The following is a 27,294-nucleotide window of genomic DNA, read 5'->3' on the forward strand; positions in this document are numbered from 1 at the left end:
GGGCATAGAAACACTTTTTCTAGTTTATTAAAAGAACGATTGACATTTAGTCCCAGTGTGTCGTCATGTGAATTAAAAGTAAATCGTATGACTTTAATATGGATTTATCTGATGGGTTTATTATTTGGGTAAAGCCAGAATGACCGAGTGGTCAACTGTCACCATCGAGGATGGCTTCATGCTTGGCTTTGTGGGGACTCACAAACACGTACACATTTGATAGTGTGCGCGCACAATAATGTTCAACTGTGTCAACATCTTGTGTGTGCATACACGCTGAGGAAACAAAACAAGTGCCTAAAGAAATAACTGGCGGCCGGGATGCAGACAAGCAGTCTTGACAAGAAAAAGCACATGAGGTGATTTCCAGGCTGGCGGGGCGATGGGAAGGCGATAAAAACCAACATTACGGACAGCAAGAGCCGCCAGCAGAGAACAATAGTCGTGGCAGGCCCTCGTAAAAAAATTTTTAGGCTTCTAGAAAATCCACATTTCTTAACCGAATAGGTCATATCCTGGCACACCCCCAACTTCCCGAGACCAGCAAGTCTCTCTGTGCCGCCGCCTGATGCGAAATCTGGGCCTTCAGCTGCCTCCTCCACCTGGTCACGGCAGTCGACATGGAAAACACTCGCCATTCTGGCGAGCGGCGGCTAACGGGGGGAAGCGGAGATGGAATGTGGCAGTCACAGTGGGGCGACTGCCGCGAGCGTTTTTTTTCCCCCCTATCTCAGTACTCGGCCAAGCTGTTCATGTGATCTATGTAGGCTTGCGGACAGGATGCTAACAGTGAGCGGTGTGCCATATGTACTTGTGTTGTTCGGACCAAGATGGCCAAGAATAGAAGGCGGGTCACGTAGGACTGTATCATCTTGTTGCTGATCTTCATTGAACTTAACAGAAAAACAAAACAAAACAAAACAAAAACAGAAGTGTACTTACAGCTGGTACGAGGAGCTTCTTCACCTCCTCCAAAGCTCTCTTCATTTTGATCTCAGCTCTGGTCTGAGTGTCTTCCACGGCGATCAGAACATGAAGGTCCTCGTTGAGGTGCTCCCAGTTTGGCTTTCCTTTGTTCTGCTCCTCCTGGAGAAAGAAGATAGACGCGTGAGGGAATGTGACAGCGTGGGCGCGGCGCCGCCGCCAAACGCATCAGAGGACGACGTGGTCCTTGTGAAGAGAGGCGGGATGACAGGAGGGCTCTTATAGTCAGCCATTAAGGGTTTGCTTTGAAGCGACATCCTTCTTTAGTGGAACACACACTTAACAGAGGGCGTGGGGGGGTGCCCCGTAGCAATTAACACCAAAAGAGGGCGAGATTTGATAACAGGTGGAACTACAAAAAATTAAATAATTGTGTGTCATAATTGTTTGATGCAGAGCAAAGTCAATTTAGAAACAAGACACTATTTTTTTTTTGTAAAATTCATAGACGGTTTAGAATAGCCGCATCTTGCCCACTCCACCTGAAATTGGGGCAATTATCGTCCCGATCAATCCAAAGCGGCCTTGTCGATCACAGCCGTTTTTCACTTTTGTGTTCCCCACAATGCACTGTGGCGAGGGTGGCGTCCCGCGGCGGACCTGACGTGATTTCAATGGAGTCGCGGAACGCCGAGGAGAGGCACTCGGAGACGAGTGCCACCCACCCGCTTTCTACTCCGCAGAGAGCTGTTGCCATGGCGCTGCTCTTTACCACGCACGTACAAAAAATTTCAATATTCCACTCTCGTTTTTCCCTTTTTCCACATGGGGCTGGGACTTGCACTCAGGCCATTATTCCACCATGGCTGTTTGCTTGTGGACCATTAGGGGACCCAGACTGAAAGGAAACTTGGCATATTCAAGATGGGACACGAGCAGGGCGGTTCAACTTATACTACAGCTACTCTTCTCCAAAAATCTTGAGTGCTTTTCAGAGTGTAATTGTCAAAAAAGGTGAGGTCAAAGTGTGCTTTCTGACAAAACGTGATAAATATGAGATTGGTCGGTTCAAGGCGGAAGTTTGGAATCACTGCGGAGACGCTTTGCACCAGGTAGCGACCTCCGTGTTCGAGTCTTGCGACGCTATTTCAAGTGAAGGTTAGTCCGACAATGGATTTATCCTGCAACGGTTTGATGGCATTTTTATTTTGAGTCAAATGGCTGCTCTAAATAGAGGCTAAAGGTCAACAGTATAAACAGCTGCAGTAGAGAGCTGAAGGGTACGTGGAAGGACAACAAGCCAGGCAGCGACATTCAGGAAGGATTTTTTTTTCTCCCAAGACTGCACTTCACAAAAAAAAGTCACACAGGTACCACAAAATGAGGAAAATATGGACACTTCACGAGAGTAGATATTAAATCTTACAATCAACCGTTATTTTACCGTACTGCTATGTCTGATGGAATGATTAATCGCAATTTATCAGTCTAGCCGACTTCCCCTCAGGGCAAGTTCTTCAGGACATGGCTGACAACAACAAACTAGGAAGACTACGAGAGTGTGGCGATGATAGCGACACAAGCGTCCTCTGAGGAATTGGCGTGCGATGCGTTCTGTCTGAACAAATGCGTGGCTAGGAAAAAGGTTGTGAGAGGCTTTTATCGATGTTAAGTGCAATCCGAGGACGAGTTATTATCCTTTAATAACTTCTGTCTCCTATTTAACTTGACTCCCCCCGAATGCTTTGCTGGTTTATCATCGACGCCATATTTGACCCTTCACCTCAACGACAATTGTGTAAACATCCTGCACACACAAAAAAAGGATGGAATCCAAAGCACCTATGTGAAATGTGAAAGAAATACAACTTCAGACAAGAGCATTTAATTTGTCTTTGTACTTGGCAGGCAAGGCAGATGGTGTGTGGGGGTTGAGCTAAAAGGCTGGCTTAAGACAAATGGGCCAAGAGACTAACTTAACCAAGGGGTAATATTTCAACACTTGTTTGTTTGAGGAATAAAGTGAAGACAGTCCAATCCCATTAAGCCACTTTCATCCACATTAAAAAAAAGAAAAAGAAATCGCGGCATACGGACTGGTACGCATAACCGCATTTCGCCCTTCACCTTCCTCTCGATTTTCTAGCCGAGCTGCTTTTCCATCTCTTGCCATTGTTCTCCACTGGCCCGTGATTCACTCAGCCTCCCTTTCTCTCGCACTCCAACACGGCCATGCAGGCTTCAGTGAACCCGCCCGCCAGCCAGCCGCCGTCAGCCGGCGCGGTCCAGGAGCAACCAGCTGAATTATTGAGAGCATAAAAATGCTGCCGCTAATGGATCCTGAATAAACACGCTGGCTAGAGTTGCTGCCGTGGCTTCCTGGGCTGCCACGGGGCATGAGGCAAACAATACGGGAGGGTTGAAGATGCGATGGAGGAGGTTACCAAAGGGGCCGTGGTTTCGCCCCAGACTGAGCTGTAATTAAGTAACACCTCCAAAGACTCTGAACCCCTCCCTGTAAAAAAACTGATCCGGCAGAATTTTTAAAACATTCTGAAGACAAGGGCCAAAACAGTAATTCAGTCCAGACAGATCTCAGTTTTTTACCCTTTTACAGTTCCCGCTTCTCCAAATAAAGTTTAAAAAAAAATAAAGACGACACTGAAGGGCAAGGAGAAATTTGTGTAATTAGATAAGTCGGGCGATCCAGGAATGCGATGCGCACTGGGAATTGTGGACGCTCCAGAACATGTTCGCTCCTCTCAAACTACTTGTGGATCTAATTGTGACGAGAGAGCCGAGTGTCCTTATTGTCTCCTCTTCTAATGAACACACTCCGAGGGAAATGAGCGCAGAGAGCAAAATTAAAATAAGAATGGGAGGTTGCCATAAAAATAAAAGAACAAGAGAACGAGAAGAGAAAAAAAACGCTTGCCGGGAGCTTCTAAGATTATGACTCAGCCTCAAATGTGCTCGTCTGCCAGCGTGAATTGTTTGTGCAGCGAATCGCCGTAGACTTTGTGTGCGCAGATAAGTTGTATTCCCACAATGAAAAGGGATCAAATACATTTCCTTATGTAAATGGAATACAATAAAGCATCCCCGACTGACAGCTCCAAACTAAAGAAAGAAAAGATGGAGATGTCAAGAATAGACTCCTCATAGAAGGGTATTTACTTAGACTTACAGACTTTATTGTCATTTTGTAGACACTCAGTGCACACGAAACGAAATTACGTTGCATACGGCTCTCAACAAAGGAATGACATTTCGGCTGGATAAAAAGTGACATTTCTGTATAAATATGAAATAAGATAAGATAAATAAGATAAATATAAAGTGCAGCAATGAAGGAACAAAAACTAATCCCGGAGGAAAGATTTTTCATCACAAATACGGCTGAGGCCATTCAATTCTGGGAAAAGAGGAAAATGCCTTCTTATTTCACCAAATGTGTCGCTACATCGTTTTTCAGGACAAGTCTGAATGGCTTAGGTCAACTTGCTTTTTTTGACCTGGGTCACAAATGAAATGTGGCTATGAAATGAATTTTAGAAGCCCATAACCCGATTGCAGAATAACGGGGTAGAAGTAAAAAAAATGGAAAAAACAGGGATTATGTCCAGCCCTGGGATGTCGGCACATAAACACACGTGGCATTAGCCCTTTATGCCTCCAACTTCGGCTCGGTGGTTCCCAAAATAGAGGCCGCCCCTGGCCTTGGCCGTCTGCCCGCTTTTCCGCCTTACTACTGCCGCCTCCTTTACTTTCCACTGCCTTTTGCAAACAGATCACATGTCAGCATCCAGCCATCAGGCATCCGGGTGCCGCCGCGTCGAGTTTCCGCGTGGCGACCAGGATGCTATCGTGCGAGGAACTTTAAAAACGTCATACCACAAGGAATCTTGACCTCAAACGACCGCGCAAAGCATGCGAGATCAAAATGTTTTTTCCTGTCATTTTTCCGATGCGCCAAGGGAGCGCGGCATGAAAAAATAATGTGGGGTAAAATACACCGAAATGCGCTTACCTTCTTTTTGTCTCTCATGGAGCTCTTGCCTCGCACCATGATTTTACATCCCGTTTCTGCTTCCAACTGTTTGGCCGTGAGTCCCCGCGGGCCAAGGATTCTACCCACAAAGTTATACTGCAAAAGAGAGAGGAAAAAGGTGTTAAAATATGTCAATTACCAAAAGCTACAACTAATAACACTGACTCAGCTTGCGAAAGTCACATGACCAAATCGAGAAATCAAGTGGGCCGTGAATGTTTGTGACCTGGGTCTTACCAACTCTGATGTCATTAGACTGTCATGATGACAGTCCATAGCCAAGAGGCAAAATGGCCGCCCCCATGATTGGAAAATTGTTCGAGGTGTAAAAGAGGCTTTTGATTACGTCGGGATTGTAACGAGTTCGGAGGTTAGATGAGGTTGCGTGCAAAATAAAATGTCTTCTCAAGCGCTCCTTTTGTGTTTTTGAATTGCTGTGTGACTTTGTACTAAAAGGAAAAGGGATAAACGGAGGTAATCCTCTCCACTTGGAACTGCCTTCCAATGGGATAAAGGAAAAATGTGTTGAAATAATCCAACGGGGTTCTGGTCCAAAATTAAAACGGAAAGAAAGGAAGCGTGCGCGGCCATGCGTGAAGATAAGATTAAAACGACGAGATGCAGCGCGGGCACGTTCAAATGTTGCTTTTAGTGCACAACGGCGGTGCGAGGAGAGCGACTATGCCACGACAGGGACGCCGCCCGCCGTTCGTCTCTTGAGCTACGGCGATGAGCCTTGACACGGACGCATTGAATTCATAAAAGGCAAGTCACACGCGCTTACTCACTCTGCTGCTCCGCAAAGTACGAGAGGGCCGTGAAAGGAGTCACGTTTAATTACACGGGGATTACACATTTAAAGAGACATGTAAACAAACACGGACGGGGGACGGTCAGGAATTCCCGTCTGCCATTTTGAACACGTCTAGCTGGAAAGGCGCGCCCCGCGGTTGCACGGGACATAGAACACGCGACTTTTCTTTAATCGTCTGGGTGACGAGTGCAATGGGCTACTTATGAGCATAACCGCCTGCTGAAGAATGCGTGCGGCCATGCGGCCGACACTACGCAGCACCCCCTCCTTGGAAGACATGCTGGCACAAAACAAGACTGTCTCAAACTACCTCAATGAATTCATATTTTATGTTGGAATGGGCAGAAATGGTTTAATGGTTAGACATTTGCTTATTGGCATTTTGTTTCTTTTGTAAAGACTGCACCACTTAGTTTAAAAAAACAAAATGGCACGCGGCTTGTCTGGTTTGTTCTGTACTGGACTGGACGTGTGTTCTGGTGGCCCCGGAGATATAAAAATAAAAACACGGACTTGGTTGATTAACACAAAATAAAACCTAACTTCCCTCTAAACGCCTTGTCTAAGAGGTTTGGGTAAAGAGAGAAACGACGTGTTGCTAAAGAAGCTAACTGCTAAAAACACCCGATTCTAAAGCATGTCGGCATTGGTTTATTGAGATCGTTCGAACTTTTATTGTCAACAATTTAGGAGCCTTTTGACAAGTTTGAAGTGGCCCGTGTTCTGAAGGACGCTTCTGGTGGCGATTTGATATACTTGATAAAACATCTTTACTGGTTGTTTAGCGACTTAGCTTTCAAGCGGCAGAACGGAAAGAATCCATGAAAGACTCAAATTCCCTTGTAGGATGTCGACAGTGACGTTAAATTGATGTACAAAGCGTGAATAAATTAACTACTTTAAATCACAGCGGACATATGACATGTTTAGAAGCCCATAAACTGAAAACGGTTGGATGGATTCAAAGCCCAAAGCAACGTGGAAAGAGCAATTCAATATTTTATGACGCCGGCTTCTCTCTTCCTTTCCCAGCGACACTCGGCGCTCTCCGAGGACACGGATATGTTGACGACAATTGTACTTGACAGAGAGCCCGTCGTTCTCATTAACATATTCATGACGGAGAAGAGCCGAGACAAATAAAGAGTGAAAAGGTTAAGGAGTGGATGACACGCAAGTGGAAAGGTAAAAGACACTAATATCTTTGTTTGGTTGCAAGCAGCTGAGGGAGAGAAAGAAAGAACAAAAAAACATTCCAATTCTGCATTCTTTTGGTTTGACCAGTCGGGTGTGGGCCGGTGTTTTTATGGAAACACATACTTGAAACATGAAACCGACCAGACAGAGGGGGGGGAAAAAAACCATCCCTCAAATGATAGATTCAACTTGTGGTATCTGTCACCATATTTTAGAACACGGAATAAAACTTGATGCTTCATCTATCTATGATAAGTGTCAACCAAAAAACGTATTTTGGTATTACATGAAAAAAAAATTGAGTCATCAGAAAGGAATCGAGCCTGGCAGGAATTCTACTCCCCTGCCGCCAATAGGAATATGACGGTTCCAGCGTCCTCTTTATTACACATTCCAACTCCTCTTGTTGCCTTACTATCATATTTAAAACGACAAAAACTATTTTGCTCTCGACAGAAACTCTACAAGGCACTCGACACGTGGCAGACAATACTTGAATTCACCGAGCCTCCTCACTTGTGCCTTTTCATGACTTCAAAGTTTCGACCATTTTCCAAAGCATACAAACAGAAAAAGCTCCTTGCTGTGCGCCTACAAACTGTGTGTGTATGTGAGACAAACACACACACAAAGCCCCCTTCAGGACAAGGGCTTACAATGACATTAAAGGGAGGGTTGTTTTTTGGGAGCCCCAGTTATCGCTACACCACAGGCGGGTTATGCTGTGTGCATATCTACGCTCGTGCCTGTGTGTGTTTGTATGTGAAACCGCAATGTGGCCTGAACTCTTGCAGACACCCTGAGCTGATTGTCACGGGTGTGTGTATGTGTGTGTGATGAAACAATAGCAGTTGGACCCACTATGTCCAGAGAAGCAGGACAATTGTTGCGTTTGTTTGTGGCAGTGTGCAGACAGGAAATGAGATCAGGACGAGTGAGTGCTCTCTGTGTGTGGGGGGGCTTAACGGGCTGTGCAGGGAATACCAATGACATATTAGATCGTCTCGTGGGTTTATGGAAATGAGTAGCGCTTCATCAATGTATCAGAGCGAGGTAGAATTGACACTTATTGCAGACAATGCTTCCTTGATTTCGATCATCTGAATTAGGGTTGCATGCGATACGAGATCATATTTCGGCCATTTTTAGTTGACGGCCCCCGATCGAAAGAATCGAAAGAATGAACGTATGGCTCCCATTATATTTTCCTTCCTGTTCTATTCATAGCTTGCAGCAACTGAGAAACAATACCCGAAGTCGTCGGGGGGTCACTCGCAACACAGAAGCTCACACGCCACCTGCTGGCTGGCTGCCTGCCCGCCTCCGGTCGCACATTCATCTTTTCGAAGCCACAATGCACAGCTACTGGCACGTTTCCGACAGGACGGAGTGCAAAATGGAGATGAAGGGTGGACAAAACTGCGGCGGTGTGAGCTACATGAAAGGTCTGAGGGCTCGAGTGATGGAGGAAGGTAAATTTTGTTTTGATTCCAACGGTGACATTTTTTTTTTTTTGCCTGAAAGCCCCGTAGACTTCAAAGCTCTCTTTTTAGCACATCCAGCATTTAACACCTAATCCGTGGCCTCCTTTGATAATTCTGTTAGGATTTATTGTGGGGTTGCAGGCATAGGGGAAAAAGGTAGAGGTGGGGGAAAAAAAAATGGGAAAGCGTTCAAGATTGACATCGGCTCAGGTTTTGGAGCGAAGAAGCGAGAAGAGTTCACCACTTGCCAAACTTTGACATTAAAGTAAGAGTGGGGGGAAAAAACATTAAGTGAACCAAATCTATATGAGCTCACTTTTTCTTTTAAAGGTGCGTATTCACTTTGTTTCACAATTACGTTTCAGTTCTAATTTCACACTATTTCTTGAGTGTTAAAACAAATCAAGATGTCCTTGTTGGAGTTTAACACCTGTGGTTTCTCTTACATGACCGTCAACTCCCCCACCATAGAATTCCGCAGGCGCAGAGGTGAGATGTTAGGCAGCGCGTTTGGAAGCCGGGTAATTAAGGTGGGTCAGAAGGATATGAGCTGTCAGCACGATAAGCGATGACACCCTCCCCATGGGAACAATCTTAATGACTTTCCCTTTGCTGGGATGTGGCCGATTAATTTCGCAGCGGCGACGCAATAAGGCCCAGGACGTCCGGTCTTCTTAATCCAACCTGGCCTCTGATGTTTATCGCCCACAACTGCAGTAGTTGTGAAGTTTCGATGACTTTCCATAATCCCCCAGATACACACACTTCATTTAAATGTTATTTTGCCGGGTGGATATTTTAGTCCCCTTTGACGCCGTCATTTGCGTCAAAAGATCGATTTGAACTGGGAATGGGTTACGTGTACTCAGCAATTCACTGCCTGAGACTTAAGATAATCAGTGGAAATATGACAGAGAAAGAGTCAAAGCAATCGAGTCTGTCCCTAAACGTTTTGAACCCGAGGCGACTTTTCCCTCAATCCGACTGGACGTCCACTGAACGGCTAATACGTCCAACAAAGGGAATAAACGGGCGCCGTGTTTAAAGACGCCCATCCTATCAGATGCCTGAAGGTCAGCTTAAATGACGTCGCCATCTGTCATTTGGCTTTCCCATGTGTACGCCAGCGTGCGCTGGGAAGAGAAGCGCCACGGCGGCGCCAGATAGCATTTAATTGAAGGTGGACGCAATCAGATAGCCTGTGACTGAGCTGTCAGTCAAGATACGGTCGCCACGGTGACGCTCAAAGCAGCTCTGTGCACCGCTGGCTAACTGCTTGCCTTTTAAGTACGGCGGATGAGAGAGACGCATGACTGGACACAAACGGGCAGACTTGGACTAGTGAATTATGTCAAACGGCAAACAGGTCAGGTGCTGTACAGTAAATAAACGAAGAACCTCCAAATTTTGTGAATAATAATAAAATCATACAAAAATAATTGATGCATTTGTAAAACCTACTCATACTTTTAAGATGTCTAACAGAAAAGTAATGGTGAGGAATGCGGAAGGTGTACCTCAGGGACGGTTTATAGGTACCCTCCAAGCGTGTGCCGTGTAATGAGCGTATTTATTTGGGCATTGTAAATGAATTTGTGAGTGTACTTTCAATGTGGCAATGGAAGCGAGGACGCGTGCAAGTGATGGAAAAACAACGATAAAGCTTTTGTGTCAGGTGAGTGAGAGAGAAAATGGCGTCACCGTTCTCCAGTTTGTTCCCCCAACGGGCCTTTAAGGATGAGGGGAAATCTGGTGAAGCATTTGGAAATTTGAGAGGTGGAAAATGTTCCCTGGTTCAGGTCCCAATCATCATTACTGTTTCCTTAAGTGCTGGCCAGACGGCGATAAGCATTTTTTTTTTTTGCAGTTCCTCCGCCATCTCTGGCCTTTCAATTTTCACCCTGACTCACACCCCAAAAAAAGTGATTGCTAAGATACTGGACATGTGGAATCTCAAGGTATATCCTCTAAGAATAGAACCCCATAATTCCATCAAGACCCACCGCTGATTTCCCTCGGTCCCAATCACCATACCTAATTATAACATCGCTATCTGCCGCTTCTTGGGGATGTAACGAACGCACGTGTGGAAACTAAAATAACAGTGACAAAGCATCGCGGCTGATAGCTTTGCCGTTCCTGCTGCGTGGTCTGTCCTTTTGAACGAATGTGCGTGCCTGCTGAGGACAGGTCATTACTGAATCATCTCAACCACCAGGGGAGGGGGGGGGCTAATTAATTTAGTAGCTTTCCTGGCAGCTTGCAAACAGAACGCTGACTTACCGGCGCTACTCGGTCAAATGAGGACCCGAAGCATTTAATAGACGCCTATACAGAATATGAGATGTTGGTACTTACGTCTGGGTACTCTTTGACAGGCACAAACAGTTTTTCCTGCAGGTAGACCATGGGTCCCATAGGCTCAGGTAGCTCCAGGGGGTGTCTGTCCACAAGGCCATTGACTGTATCGCTGTACATGTGTTTGCGCACTCTGTTGATCTCTAGAAGAGGAAAAAAACAAAGAATGGTCAGTCGAATGGATCTCTTGTATTGGTTCTTTTGGGGTTTTCAATGTTAAGATAAAACTTGATGAAGGAAACCAAAGATAAACAGTTTGACAGAAGAATAACCAAAGTTGGCCTGGTTTTGACTAGTTGCTGTGAATAATGGAGACAAGCATGCTGCCTAAAAGGCAGTGCAGTCAAATAGTAATCTGCAGGGGGGTGGTCGGAGGGGTCGGTTTATGTGGGCAGGTCATAGTGGTGGTGGAGTGGGGGTTGGTGTGTGTGTGTGGGGGGGGGGGGGGGAATCAATGTCTGTAGCCATTACTAAGTGACACACATTTTGGTCACGTGCTCGCTTGTTGTGCCACCATTTAAGCTAGGGGTCTTCAGCTAGTTTTGCCCAAGGGACCATCATTATAAGCAAGAAGCAACTCGGGGCGGACTATTATTTTGTATTTAGGAATCCTAGCTACATTATTTCTAAAAATGTTACAATTAATTGCCATTTCACGGACCACCTGCAATACCACCACGGACCGCTAGAGGGCCGCGAACCACCGGTTGATAACCACGGATTGAAGCCATTGGGAGTCGAACCATGCGGGATGTATGGAGGGATTGCGCACGGATTTGAATTATCACACGGAATGACATCAGGGCAGTTGAGAGAGCTCTAAATTAAAACACTTGCAAGGGAACTTGACACTTGGCTATATTAACATTTTGAAAAGCACCTCCAAGTCTTAACCTTGGATTGGAGCTCATTTGGAAGGTGGGTCAGATCTATATACAGTCATCCCATACGCAAGGGGACACATTTTACACATACTGATGGATACAGTCACATCGCTAAATAATCCCTCAACAACTAGCGGAATTACGTTAACTGCGAGGGGAATTCCCACTTCAAACCACGTGATTGATGGGCTGACGTGAACATCTGGCCTGCAGTTTTAGCGGACCACACCTTAGGGACGTATCAGTTTTGTGCCTTCGACCCTCCCATCTTAAGTCATCGCAGATTCCTATCGTCATCCAAAAAAAAGTCACAGAATTGTGAAACTAGTGGACTGAATTCTGCGCCGATTAATCGACTAATTGCATTTACCGTATGGCACCTGATGATTTTACCAACATCGTCGTCACAAACCAAGAAGCCAGACGTTTGTCGTTAGGACGAAAATTCTAAGATGTACAATTGGGTGCCGGTCCAAGGTTTGCAACATTATGTACGTCCTTGTTGAAGGGATTTACGACAAGCCTTCCCATAAAAGCGCTGACTGCAGAGTGGCCAAATGACAAAGCCATTTTCCCTGGCTCTTATGATTGATCGCCGCTGTGCACACGGTGGGACAGATGTTCATTCGGCGCCGCGTGTTTGCAAAAGGCAGCGCGTGGTTTCTTTCCTGAAATGAAACCGTTCCAAAATGTTTGCAAAAAAGCGGATGATAAAAAGAAAGTGATCTGTAATATTGACCATCGGCAGCAACATTTTATAATGGGAAAGAAAAATGTGAAAACAACCACTCGCACCTTCATTCCTTGCCCTCCCTCCGCCCGCTGTTTCTATTTCCTCCCGCCGAAATGCCACATTAACATAACGGGCCGCGCTAGGCTATCAGGGGAGACGTGTAGCATTTGACAACCTCTAATTTCAATGCGGGGAGTCCTTCCTGAAGCGCCGCACTCACCGCAAAATTACCCCACACCTCGCCGGAGTGGCAAAATCATTTGTCTAGCTGTCCGGCGTGGCAGAAAAGCCTGATTGTAGGAGAGGGAAAAGGGAGGGGAGGGGTCCAAAAGAGAGATAAAAGAAATATTAACAGACAAGGGCAGGCCATCTAATATTCTTCAAACGGCACCAGATGGGATCGCTCGGTGATACCTCGATTCTCAGACGCCTTAAAGCAGGGATGTCAAGCAAATTTTTGTCGCGGGCCGCATCATAGTCATAGTTTCCTTTGGAGGGGCAGAACCATTACAATATTTTAAAAATGAATGAAACTAAAAACTGCGAGCAATAACTTTTTTGATTTAGTATTGACACATGAAGTCTTCGCGGGCCGCATACAATGACGAGGCGGGTCATATCTGGCCCCGGGGCCTTGGGTTTGACACCTATGCCTTAAAAGGTACACGCTCCATATTATACATAAATGCGGGTTTTATAATGAACTGGTTTGGATGGATTCATTCCTAATAGAATTGATCCCAATGAGAAATAAGTAGGAAGCGCAACAGATAGTGCCCCGACTTTTTTTGAATTTCCGTTATTTGATTTGTGCTGTGGTGTCGTCTGCAAGCTGACTTTGCAAACGCGTTCAAAGATATTGCCTTGCTGTCACGAGTTGTCTGTTTAGCCAAAAGGGATGCAGGCAAAATGCACACAAAGTCATTCTAATTGTCCACATTTCCCTCAGACAAAAGGAGAGGGAGAGGGGGAATGAAAATCGCCCTTGAGAGTGGTTATAGGGTAACGAGGAAGAAGAAAAGAACTGCTGAGCCAGCGGACTGCAGCTGTATTCACAATTTATTCCTGCCGACACCCTCGACGTCTGCTAAAACTGCTCATTTTATTCTTATCTCTTTGTTTCTCGCAATCACTGCCCTATCGCCTCCAATCTGCGGCGACAAAAAGGACACGCCAGTCGGTGGAGTCGATCGTTAACTGCTGAAGAAACCGCTTCGTGAAATATTCTCAAAAGCTCATCTGTCGAGGGATTTTTGGCAGTCGACTATTGAGAGTTGGAATTTTGTGTTCATTCAGCCAGAAATGTGATTATAAACAAGGCCACATAGAAGAAAAGGATAAGATAAAAAAGAAAATTGGGTTAGGGATCTTTTTTTTTTTTTTTTTTTTTTTTTTTATAAACGCGCCGGTCCCTCAGATCTAATGAAAGTAAACAGCGTCGGGATGAAGTTGGCGGGCAAGGCGGAGGAGAGATCAAAGATGGAGCAAGTGATGGGGGGTTGGGGGCAGTCTGACAAAGGTAAACAAATTAAATTAAATCAGTTCCACTCGAATGAACGTGACTCCTAATTTAGAGCACAGCATTCATTAGGACAAAAATAAAACCCAACAGCTGCAAAGAGATCTAATGGTTGCATTGTTCATTTTCCAACGATGGGAAGATTTGAGACACATCTGTCTATACATAAAATTAAATAAAAAATGGAGTCAATCACAGACACGGGTGAGGAACACGCCTTTTCACCTAGACGTTGCAAAGTCTGGCTACGAAGGGGATCGGGATGTTTAATGCATCGCGGCACGGATGACTTTATCCCAGACAACGCTCCACTTGAACAGTTGACGAGCCGGGCGTGTGAAAGACGGCAATTTTTTTTCATTTTTATTTAATGCAAAGAGCAAAAAGGGGTGCATCGGTGGAGTTGACTGAGCCATGAAAACGGATGCATTTCTGGGGCTTATCATCTCTTCACAGCTGCCTCCTCTCTCCATCCAGCCTCTCCTTAGAAGGATTCCTCGCGTCCGCCCGCCCTCGTGCCTGTGTCTTATTTTTACTTGCTAATCTTTGATTTAACAGTAGACCAGACGCAACCCTTTGATGTTAGCACACAAACTATTCCGAAGCCCTTAATGAGTGTGATGTACTATCAGCGTAGTTAAGGCCAAGAAAAAAAAATTCCCACATTGGCTCGTAAAGTTCACGTCCCTGGAGCTGGCGTTTAGGAAAAAAAGTTGGCTTTGGCCAACTTTAACACCCACGTGCGTTTTGAAAAGTCTAGATTTCTCGGAATAGCTGCACCAAACAATTATTTGGTAATGTGACCAGTAGAGATTCTGTCAGCCACTGACATAGCTTTGCTAAACTGAGTCATCGGCAGAGTTCCTGAATCCAGAGAAGATGTGGATTGAAGCGCTATCGCCACGCCGGATGGAAAGGTCTAAACGGCTGGAGAAAGAAATGAGAGTGCAGTTTGCTGGCATATAGGGGGCGAGATTTATGTGTCAGGGATTCGCCAAAACCTCCAAAGTCAAGTCTTTAAGTACATCGGCCACTAAATAAAAGACCGGGCGTAACTAGATTTCCCAATGCGTTCCTCTGGGAGCTAGGTGAGGAAAGTAATAACGTGGGTGGGTACACAGCAAACAAGACAAAGAGCAAGTGCTCTCATCTGGCCTGTCTTGGTAATAAATGGACGCTTTGGAAGAAGAATGCCAATAACAATCAGAGCTAGCTTAATGTTTGTCCAGGTCTATAATGCAGATTTGCATTGAGTGTATACAAAGCGGGTGTGCGCATGCATATTGCAGCCAACTAGCTCCAGAGAGCAGCACGTTACGCTCTGTGATCATCAATAATGAGGTTGAAGCAGGCCGAAAAAACACACACAAACACACACACACAACACTTTGGTTCAGCTACAGTTCAAGCCATGCACAGGAATGCACACCCTGGTACCAAATTAACTAAATGTAATATATATAAAAGCAAACACCTAGCTTGACATTACAACACCCACATATCCTCGCTAATGAGCCGCTGCGTTTGAAGGCAGGGATCCCTCGAGACCAAAGCTAACGGGAAAAAAATGTGCCGAAGAGAAAATATCTGTTAAGCAAATATCGCGGGCAGGAAAGATAGAGTCACACCTCATTGCTTACTTGCCCACTAACCCGGGTCTCGTTGCGAGTCTGGTGACACGGAAACTGAAGATAATCAGATTAAGGAGAACCGGCTGATTTCTATCAGAGGCTCTTTCTCAATGAGATTTTGCAAGATTGAAGGCCTTTGGCTAGAACTTGTCTGTTCGACTTCATACCTCCATTCCGTGTGTTTAAACTGAATAGAGACGTGAAAACTATGTTTATGGGTTGTGTAAAAACTTTTATGGGAGAGGTTTAAAAAAAAACGGTACATTGCTGGAAAATTAGCCTTGAGGTCAATGGCGTTTTATGTCCATCCAGAGAGCAGAACAATCACGCCGCCGTGAATGTGTGCAAACCTGTGATTACTGACCTGCTGCTTGACCTGCTCGGTCAGCGACTTTAATTTTTTCTTTAAAAAAGGAAAAACACTTAAACGTACATGTTGAAATGAACGGCTTGACTTTACTCCTTTGTGATGGAAGACAGCTGTACAAAGGATTTCTTATGTACAAAGAGAATTTTAAATCAAAGCAAAATGTATCCTAAGGTAGCACTTGTGTGGTCCTTGGGGTATAATTTAATCAATTAACAATTTGCAAACATTAATCGTGTCATCGCAAACAAAAAATCAAGCAGCATTTCCAAAATAGTGCCGTTTTTTTGGGGCTGCAACTAGAGCTGTCAAAAGTAATTGATGAATCCACAACTAATCCATTATATAAATCGACAATTTTTCTAACAATCCCCTGGAGCCATTGTTTAACTTGGAATGGTCCAAATGTTCTGACTTCAGCCTCTTAACAATAATTGTTGTCTGATTTCTGTAGTCCTTCATGAAAGCAGACCGATTGTCTTTTGTGTTCATAATCAAAACAAGGCATTTGCAAACATCTGCTTTTACTTGGGAAAACCATGTTACAAGGAACTGAATCGGTTTCAAAATGTGAGGACATTAGTCCCACTCCTGTAATATTGCTCAATTGTTTGTTTTTGTCACTAAATACATACTAAAAACATTTTGCAATCCACAAATACAAAGTAGAATTGTATCCGATTCATCGATGAAATAATCCATTCTAAAAATATTCCAACATTACCGCACTCGCTGCAACTATGTAAAAATTTAAGAATCCGATACCGATTGGCCCATCGATTAATCAATTCCATTTGGATTAGCTCGGATTTCCTGCAAGAACCCAAATCACAGCAAAGCTACTCCGAAATCGTCATCCGTCAAAGTCTCATGGAACACAACGAAATTGATTGAGTTGTAAACATCAAGACATGAGGCATGGACAATTTGCTCGCCTATGACGAGCCCGCAGAGAGCTGCGTGGGTGTGACGGCCTGGCTCAAAAGAGCAATCTGCAAAGTCATTTTTAATTTATATAATCATTTCCGTGGGTGTCGGCGAGAGAAGTTGAAAAAAAAAGCCAGCCGGAGAACGACTTTTTGCAGCCGCGGTGACTATGCGCTCCACCGTCGGCCTTGTGCTGATTAAACAGAGCACATGGTCAGACGCGAAGGCGCGCTGGAGGAAAGGCAAAGATGATGAAAGACAAATACAACATGGTGAAATGCGGCGAGGAGGGCGCCCAACAAAAGCACATTTAAAAGCGGCGGAAACTCAAAAGCATGTGTTGAGCTTTCGTTGGAAACAAGTGCGTGTTTTGTTTATTGAATATTCCCAAGGCCCCCTGAAAGCAAAAAAAACAGTTCTCAGCAGCAAAACAAGTGCCTTGTCATTAAGACCCCCACACTAAAATTAGCACGTTTAATGATGCGTAACCTCTCGATGGGGGTTGAGTTCTGGCGGCTCAATGAGCCATGAGCGCCGGTTTTGTGCACTCGCCAGGGTTCTGCTATAGGCTGAGGTAAAACTGTCAGGGGAAGCTCAACTGTGACATCTTAATAGCTGCCAAAAAAGGCAACGGACGTTACTATACTACTATGTCATTAGAGCGACTTTAATTCCAAATGCTTCCTTATAACTTCTTAATACCTTTGTAATTACATTGCACATTTGGAAAAAGTCCGTTTGAGCTCAGCAAATATCTCCTCGCTGCACCTTTATCAGTCGCCAAAACACGCAGCTCGGCTCAAACGGTAACGCGCGAGATATGCAAAACTCAGACCTCACTCTGGAGAAGGGGGGGAAAAAAAACAGCTCATTTTTATGCTGCGCGAGTGAGCGACGGGGGAATCGGATGTCGTGCAAGTTTCGTAACCACAGCACTTGTCATTTAACCTCAGACGTGGGTGTAAAAATCATACTACTGTAATAGTAAGATTGACTAACTTCCCCTGCCAGTTGAATGGAGAAGACAAAAGTCAAGAAGCTCTAGTCCTTTACTTGAACCTACTACTAAGTAGTCAAAGCTCTTGATGTGTACACAAAGCAACAAGCTGCATGCAGCCTCGGGCGTTGGCTCGCAAAACGACCACCCCAAACGCACAACAATGGCCGTGTTAAATAAAGCACAGGATGCCTTCTGTAAGCCACCACATGGGATGTGACAATGCGTGATAAGGAGGAGGAAGAATAACAGGATGAAGACTCAGGATGCGCTACGACACGATTGGAAGAGCAAATCGTGGTCAGGAGACTCGAGTCAACCTCTAGAATGTTTTCTGACCTGGAGCACAAACAGCTGTAACGACGCCTAAACACGGTTGGGCCTCTTTGGTCCGACAACAATGGCCGGAAAGGTCTGGCGGTTAAAGGGGAGCAAACGTGAGAAGGAAGGAAAAGCTCAGACTGTGGATGCAGGTGGCCAAGATAACAACCCTGCTTCCTGTCCACAACCACGTCCTAATATGGTAGGTGGTATCGGTGTGAGTGTATCTGAGGTTTTTGTTTGGATTTCACAAATTCCATCGCAACAAATATGCGGCGTCAATCAGTCAGCGGTTGGTAACATTTAATTGTAATTGTAACATCAGTAGCCTGCCAAAAAAGCGCGGCGCCGAGAATGTGAGCAAACATGACGGAATGAGGAACGAGCGCATTCCCTTCATCCCTTCTCATTACGAGAGAATGAGGTCACTCGTTTACCACTCCGACGCTTTGATGCCAGGAAAAGGGAGACAAAAGCCAGCCGGGACTGTCTGCACCTTTTACGTACAATTTGTTGTCCGTCTGGTGTTTCTGCGACAGATACAAAATAACACGAGAGCTCCTGAATAGCGTGTCAACCGCCACCCATAGACAACATGCCTCATTGCTTATGTCTTTGTGGCCTTAGACAGAAGACAAACAAGTGACATTACAAGATAGGTGTGAGCTAGCTAGCGCCGTGTTTTGCTCTCCCCCATCCATCCGTCACCACAAGGCCTGTTGAAGCCTGCAGCTCCTGTCTGTCAGTTCCAAAATAACAGCTATTGCTCTCTGTGTGCAAAACTTTCAGCGCAGCATTTACAAACTTCACTGTGTTTCTTTATTACTGAACCAAACAACACTACCGCACAATATAATGTCAGGCGCTACATCTGTTTTCAAATCAACTTTGACCGAATTATTGGCTGGACTGAGTTTGGGATGGAAACATAAAACAAATGAAATCCTTTGACTAAAATATCAACAAAATGATCCCATACACAACAACAGATTAATTTGATCAAAGAGAATATTGAGATGACAACGCTGTAGGTTACAAAGCTAACAGAGCTAAACTAAAAGTTAGCATGTGTGTTGACAGTGGCAACATTATCCCAGGCAATTAGTAGTGAGGGACACGAGACTGGGAAAAATGTCAATAGAAATATATGGAGGTACCATACATTGGGAACAAGGTCAGGGATCACAAAATGGCGCCCGTTGGCACAAGCTAGCCACACAGGACTACAAAGGTATCGTTTATAAAGTGGGAAGGGGAAAAAAAAACCCCATAAATCTCTTTCACGCTCAAGGTTTCACCAAGCTTTGCGAATCCGAGCGAGGAGACGGCACACAGGATTGCAGACGGCGTGTTGTTCTCGAGCAACATTTAAGCCTGCGAGTGATTGTGTCAAGAGCTGCGCGCATCGCTATCGTCCCCGAGCACAGGCGGGCGAGTGCCCGGGCTGATGCGAAGCGACAGGCCACGTTGCGGGCCTTTAACGTCACCACTGGTCCTCCCATGGAGGAGGCGAAGGCACCTCGGGGGCGGAAAAGCTCGCACACAAGTGGAGAAAGAGAAAACATATGGAAGGAAGAGGGCAAAAAAAGAAAGGATGATGAGGAGACAGATGAGGGGAAAAAAGAGGGCAATGCGAGTGACTCGGGTTAGCGTGCAAATGTTAGGACAAAGCCAGGAAAATGAGTCACTCGGGACGGGGCAATTGTCTGCTCTGGAAAACGTGATGACCAAGACGGACGGAACGTGCCATGTGTGGAGCGGCACGCTGCCCACCGGTCTTGGCGGGTGCGTGAACACGACGCGGTAAATACAAACGAGTAGCAGGTGATGGGTGAGAAAGTCAAATAAGAAGTGACGGCAGGACTGAGAGACGAGTCCATCTCCGGGAAGACTTTAGCAGCCCAAGGTGTCGACAGCATCTGGCACCTTGACAGCTAGCGCCGGTGCGCGGCTGTAGCTAGCTGCCAGCGCTGTTTAGCTTCTTCTCAGAGACAACTTTTTGTCTAGTTACGGCGGAACCTCGACCGAGTGTGTAACCCGCTTTAGGAGACACGAACTGGTGATGGTTCACGTCGGGCTCGTGTGTCTGGCTGAATAATACACAAAAAAGCCCATTGTGTCTCTGCGGAGGAAGGCCGGGCTAGGGGGTAGCGTGCCGAGCTGAGCAAGGGGTCAATAACCTTCCCCATAGCAAACAAGATGACCTCATTCACATCACGAGGGGAATTCTTTGCCCCCCACCTTTCTTTATAATACTATCCAAGAGCAATTCATCGAGCTTAGGCTAAGTAACCCTTTTCAGAAAGAGTCGAAGAATTCTTTTTTTCAAGTCACAAACTGTGCTAAACAGGCTCTTTGTTTTGCCAATTAATGCCTCATTATACAAAACCCCTTCGCGTTTTTTTTTTTTCTGGTACTGCAATCTCTCCCGCCCTCCGACTTCTACACTAACAAAATTTACATACAGTCAATATTCAGGGTAAAGGCCAAAATTCTCATTTCGGAAACATTTGGAATAACATGAGTGTGAGTGGACAGAGTTACTTCTGCATTTGAATGCCCTGACTGAAAAAAACGTTTCAGAAAATAGTGACGCCGCCGCTGAGGCAGAGAAGACCCTGTTGCCGCCACTGAAACATTGCTGACTCGGCATCGTACGGGTGGGACGGTGGATTAATGACCTGCGTGAACAAAGTGTGTGCAACGGGAGAAAATCTGCTCACGCTTCCCTCTGGATACGACTGTTAGCGGTGTGTGGTGGTGCAGGTGTTAACACTGCCACCAGTCTAGAAAGAAATGCTGCACTTGCTTATTTAACAAGCAACTTAACTCATTCACTACCATTGACGGCTAAAGACGATCATTTGAACTGGGCTGGCAGTAAATGAGTTGGTGAAAGTCTTGCAGAAGAATTACGTGGACCGAAGCAATCCGGACTGTTACTTCAAATCCGAGATGCATTTATTGGCACGTATGAAGTTTGTTACACAAATCGAAATACCGCCAATGAAATCAGGCCGGGATTTGATTAAAGCAAAAACATGCAGCATATTGACTGAGTTTGTGATCTTGATTGATGGCAAAAGAGGACTGACAGCGCTACCGATTGCATTAAAATTAAAGCAATGGATTGCCCAGAGCAGAGAAACACGAGATGTGACATGCTCGCGTAGATTTCAGACAACCTGCTGACAAGCAAGGTTAGCGAGTACGCCGCCTCATATTCGAATGACGGCGGGCGACAGAGGAATCAAACTGACGCACTTTCCACGTCCCCCCCTTAGGAGAAGGTGACTGTCGCCTAGCGTGCTCCGGCCAGCACCTCACAAGAACAACACGGGCGGCGAAGGACAGCTAAATTATTCATCTTTGATTTATCGGCCCACCGAATGCGAATGAGACAACACAACGGAGGCTTCCGAACCGCAGGGAGGTCCGAGTACGAATGGCTCCGAGCCAGGATGAAGTGAGATGAACATGTATCTGCCAAATGTAAAAATTGAAACTGCTAGTGGAGTTTAAAGTCGCTTGCTGTGAAAGAGCACACATATATTTCCGCGCACATTAAAAGCCCAAAGTGAAACCTGCCACCAAAGAGAGTGCAGCTGTGCAAAATAAACAAATATAACAGGAGGGCAAGGCAGAAATTCCTTCGCCGGTTGCCAAAACTTGTTTGCTATTCCTCCACTGAAAGGACGCAGAGAAAATTAATGCAGAGCGGGATGGGCGGGTAATAACAAAACAGAGTGAGCATTCAGTTCAATTTTTTTTCCCTCTTGCCCATTTTGGGGGATAAAAGGGGAGGAGACAGAAAGCCCTGCCAACTAGTGTGATTTGTGTTTCCCGAAGTCTTTACACACTGTAGTGTATTTGTGACTTCAAAAAAAAATAACTGGAGAATATATGGCATAGTCAAACAAACTTGTGGAGGACAGGCGGCATTATTATGCAATCTTAATTAGTCAAATAGAAATTGCGTGGATGACTCCGCCGCGGTGGGAGAGGGCGTTTGGGGAACAGGCGTCACAGCTGGCTGTCTTCACTTCATCTCAAAAGAGGGCCAACAAACCACCTTCTCGACATATTGTGTCACTTCCTGTAGGTTTTTCTCGCAATGAGACGCAAATAAAACAGAAGAACTTTTCTTTTTTTTTAAAATACATGCTGACATGACATTAGCCAAGTCTTGCGGTGAAGCGCAAGTTGGATTCCTGTAATATTAGCCAAGATGGCTTATCAAACTTTTGACGTAAAATCTCCAGAGTTGGCCCGGTAGCCGCTACGCTTGTAGCAGAACAGTGTTTAGACGACGGCGACGCGAGATACTAAGCCAGGCAGTCCGAATGACGCTCAGCGACAGATAAGCAGGCCCCGGCACTCGTGGGATTGAAGCTCATGATAAGCGCTCGGAGCTGATGTCGAATGACTTTATCGCGCGACGCCCGCTGGGAGGTGCCATCGCCGATGGGGGCGCTCAGGGTCCTATAAGGGGCGGAGTTTAAGGTCAGGGAGGATGGTGCGAAAGCTCAACCAGGCCATGTGGCGGGGTCAGATCCTATAGTGGAGTCCCGCCTTGTGGTCTAACTGAACTTGGTTTAGCAGTGCAGGAAATGAACCCGAAATTCCAAAGGAAATGGAGTATAAAGGTAGAATGGGAGTCCATAATCCAGGATAAGGCAACTGCTCTCCTGTTGGTATTTTTCATTTTCATATCATTGCATCTACTTTGGCGTTGTGTTCGAGTCTGCACGCTCTGCGAAAAATAGAAAATGAAAACCACAATAGAAGAACTGAAAACGGAACTCAAAACTAAGGTTTGTTATCTTAGAAGTTCCACCATAAACAATCATACTTGTGTGTTACGCAATCCACGACCTTTGCCACATTTTCAAGCTTTTGGAATTCAACTTGTGAACTAATTAGGTTGACTTTTTAAAATATTGGTAACACAACAAGACTAAGCATAAAGCCTCCTTATTGCACCTCGACAATGGCAGCTCCGGCTCACTAAACCGGCACGCAGAATGGCGCTCGTTAATTAAATCCCGGCTTATAAAGCGGCGCTTGGGGAAAGGATGCGAGGGAGGGAGGGAGGGAGTGGGGGCTCTGCAGGGGATGAAACAGGTTTCGACTTGCGACGACAACCCGGCAAAACGCCCCCGATTGACTTGTTCTGTCAACCTCTGTCGGCGCACTTAGCGGCGAGGCGCTCTATCTTAATGGATCCCGCATCGATTGTGCGTCGGAGGTTAGCGAGGGTCTCTTCCTAGAAAATGAACTCTTCTATCAAAATAAAAGGAATAAGGGGCGAGTTTATAAAACCACTGAAGGACGTTTGACATTGCCCCGTTTGTCAAACTCTCCAAACAAGCGTTCCCGAAGGGACGGCCGCCGTCTAAAGTTGTCCTCCGACTGCCGACAGCTCCCTCTGGGAAAGTCGAGATGAAAAAAAAGCAGACACGATGGAGGAGATGCAAAGGCGGACGAGAGGAACCATGCGTGGCGACGGTGGCCTGTAAAAATCTATTAAACAAACACCTCGAAAAACAAGTCCCCCCCCGGAGACAGGCTTGCCTTGATTGAACACTTCAAAATCAATACAGGTAGATAGAAAGATACCCCGAAAACAAAATTCTTCCTGCCTTATGTTCTGCTAACTTCTCATCACAACATTGCCGCCTGTTAAACGGGCTTGTCTTCTCCTGCCAAGTGAAAAGATAGCAATTTGAAACTGTGTACTGGCCGGCGGCCTGTAAAGCTAAATAAATTTGAGAAACACCATAGCAGGTGTCACCTCAGGGAGACGAACAACTGGGAATGCAAAAGGGAGGTGTGGTGCCAAAGGGGGGGAGCATGACGCTGTCAATCTGCCACAATGACCTTGAGGCGCTACATACATGTCAGCAACAAAATGGGTGCGCATGGACGGGTGTCCGCCAGAGCAGGGCGGGGGAGAGGGTGGGCTCTGCTTTCCTTTCCCCCCTCCTTTTCACCGGAGCAGCTGTGGAGGCATGCGCTAAAAAATTGGGCAGGCGAGGAAGGGGAATTCACGCAGCTGTCAGCCTGGAATACTTCAGACGAACACTTTCAGAAAAACTATCCGACAAATTCTGTTTAACTGGTTCACCACGGGTGGGAGGGCGAGAGAAGTCCCCCCCATGTCACACCGGGACGGCAAGTCCGTCAACGAGCGGGGCAAGACAAGCAAACAGCCCCTAACGGGATCCAGACGTAGCGGCACCGGGGCGACTCTCATAGCACGCACACGTGATTTCTGGCGCTGGGGTAATATTTGGCCTGGTGCTGTGGAAACCCCTCGTAAACCTCGACACGACTTGGGGGGTGAGGGGGGACTCGGGAGTCGCAAATGTAGCGTCATTTATTTCTTGAACAAGGTTGAAATTTACTTTTTGGGTGCGTCCAGCGTGTTTCCACGTATGATGGTAAAATTCTGACTTTGTTTCAGGAAATGATACAAAGAAACCTAAACATGTATGATCATAAATGCATGCCAGGACCAGGAGACATTAAAGATTTTGAAAGTAGGTCAAGGCGACAAAGTCAGGCCCAAAGAACAACTTCTTTCAACAACTACTTGATTGATTTGGGAGGTTTTGGGATTCTCGGTAAAAGGCAAAGTCCGGGGAATTTTGAGGCACATCTGGACACCGTCGTGTTTGTTAAAAAATGGGGCGTGGGAGGTCTGCACCCCACTGAGTACTAACCAGCCGAGAGCAGTCCAGATCGCTTACGGTACTTTCCTGCTGTTTGGGTCACAGTATTCAGATTTAATTGAATGATTCAGGCACATTAAAAGTTTTCCATGTTGTTGTATACAAAGACAGAAACCTGATACACTCTGAAGAAAGACAGTATGAACCTTGTTGCGTTGTGAAACATGTACCCTGGCATTTTCCCAGCAGAAAGTCCACTTTTTCATCTAACTTTAGCTTATCATCCATCTTTCGGGGAAACGACAAATCTGTGCAGACCGGTTTAGCTGCTGCATACTCGAGCACCTACGCAATACTGGCAACGTCGAAACTACGAATATTTTGCGGAGTCGGGCGTGCAAAATAAACCCATAATACAGGGATTTTTGTGTGTTTTTATTTAATCGTCTGAGAATGTAAAGCATTTTTTAGATTGCAAATGTCACCGTCCCGTTCACTCGTGGGGCGGCTGTGGCGCTCTCTAGTGTCCCGTGCTCGGTTACATAAAACCCGCGTCGCCTTGCTTCTCACTCCGGTTTAGGTTGTTGATACTACCGACATAGTGGGTCTGATAATCCACTGTTGTGTGCCAAAATACAGATCTATACAAGATAGCAGGCGGGCGTTTTAGTGAGAGACAAAACAAAACAAAACGTGAGGGTGTTTTTATTTCGCCGACTGGCCGCAGTTAAACGAAGAAAATAAAAGCAGAAGTAAAACCATGCTTGGTTCCATTTGATTTCGTCTTTGGGGGACAAATGAGGGGAGACAGACCAAAGAGAAGTGCTGGAGGTTTTCCAAGCCTCGACTTGGCCATTGTTTGGGCAAGACGCACACGACATTCCTCCGCGGCTGGAGCTTGCCCGCTGGGCAACAACTCTCACAAGGTTCCAAACAACTTTTTTAAAAAAGAGGAAAAACATCGCACTTTACGTCCCTGCGTGGCCGAATAACCCATCATTTGTTTTTTATAACGCGTTTGGTGAAAAATGTAACAACGTTAAAGTTGAGTGGGGTGACTAGCTTGCCCCCCCCCCCCCACACCCCCCCCCCAAGCTAAAACTACTGGAACATGTGGAGGAACAAGGGCCCCGGCCAAATGAATAGCACGACGCCCCTGAGTGACCCAAAGTTCACATTAAAACCAGTCTAAGGTTGTTAAAACGCAACACGCGGAAGGTCGCGTGTTAAATAAGTGTTTTGAACCAGTTGGAGAAAGTTTTCGTCTAGTCACAAAGTCAACAGGACAGCCACTCGGATAACAGCCACTTGCGACACTTCTTTACAACATGTTGCAATAGTAGTTTATTTTAAAATAATCGTGGCGGAAACGAGAGGGTAAAAGCTTCATATAGGGGGGTGATTTATGTACGCTTAAGCAGTCGAAACGGTGCGGACGCCGGACGGCGCCTCCCTCCCTCCCTCTCCCTGGGTAGCAGCAGCACCACGCTGCTGTCGCTTACCTTCATCGAGAAGCCGCTCGAGGTGCGTGAAGATGCCGCAGAGATTGGGCAAGCTGGTCATGAGCTTCTTCTCGTTCAACAATTGCATCAAATAGTCGGGACTCGGCCTCGGTCGCTCCTTCACTTCGACCTCTCCGACCATCATCTTTGCGGCGGGGAGAGCGGAACACGAAGCACCGCCGAACACAGAATCCTTCTTTTCGGGGGGCGGGTGGAGGGTGAAACCAAGAAAAGAGAGAAAGGGAAAAAGAAAAAAAAACTTGCGGCTCCCGATCCCTCGCTTTCCTCCTCTCCTTGTGAGAACAATACTCTAGAATGTCCCCAGTTTCCCAAATTGTTGCAGCCTCTGTGCGTTCGTGTTGTTTGAGCGGCGGAGGAGGCGAGAAAAAAAACAACACAACGTTATTTCCTTTCGCTCGTGGAGACGGTGTGCGCTCGGGGACGTTCGATTCCTCCACTGTAAGTGCGAGGGACTGTTCCGCCGGAACGGGTCCGTCCTTCCTCGTCGGCGATTGGTCGGTGTACTTTCATTGGGCTAATGGCACAGCCAATGAGTGTCAAAAACCGAGGGCCCTGGGGGCGGGTCTGTCGCGTGGTGAAGAATGATTGACAGGAGCGAAAGCCAATCGCGCGTGCTGCGCAGGAATGCACGTCCAGCTCTAAGAAGTGTCAACAAGAAGGTCCAGGGTGGACCAAAAACTTTGTTCTTAAAATTGTTTTATTACATTTTGTAGATGTTTATAACAGTTACATTTACTTAATTTTAAAATCATAAAAGCTCACAATATCCTCTTTTAGCCAGGGTTCTACTTTCAAGGTAGAGTTTCAAGCAAAAGTCAGGGTTTCGAGACAGGGTTTTGGTTTTAGCTAAAGTGAAGGTAGTTAGTAGTTCTAATCATGGTTTCAAGCCA

General features: G+C 46.0%; 1 protein-coding gene across 6 annotated transcripts in view; it reads right to left on the bottom strand.

Moving 5' to 3' along the window:
• The window catches only part of qkia (QKI, KH domain containing, RNA binding a), a 47,713-nt gene extending 20,846 nt beyond the window's left edge, over positions 1-26,867 (bottom strand). For 4 of the 6 annotated variants that reach the window (XM_061302127.1, XM_061302129.1, XM_061302126.1 and 1 more), the window contains exons 1-4: positions 26,384-26,867; positions 10,829-10,971; positions 4,955-5,071; positions 943-1,086 (exon numbers count right to left, since the gene is read on the bottom strand). In XM_061302127.1, coding sequence (XP_061158111.1) covers positions 943-1,086; positions 4,955-5,071; positions 10,829-10,971; positions 26,384-26,528 — 549 coding nt within the window. In that variant the 5' untranslated portion in view covers positions 26,529-26,867. The remainder of the gene's footprint in view (positions 1-942; positions 1,087-4,954; positions 5,072-10,828; positions 10,972-26,383) is intronic. The other 2 variants (XM_061302130.1, XM_061302128.1) reach the window with 1 other exon arrangement.
• Positions 26,868-27,294: the final 427 nt, after the last annotated feature.

Source organism: Syngnathus typhle, linkage group LG16, assembly GCF_033458585.1.
Source record: "Syngnathus typhle isolate RoL2023-S1 ecotype Sweden linkage group LG16, RoL_Styp_1.0, whole genome shotgun sequence".
In the NCBI taxonomy this organism is placed as follows: Eukaryota; Metazoa; Chordata; class Actinopteri; order Syngnathiformes; family Syngnathidae; genus Syngnathus; species Syngnathus typhle.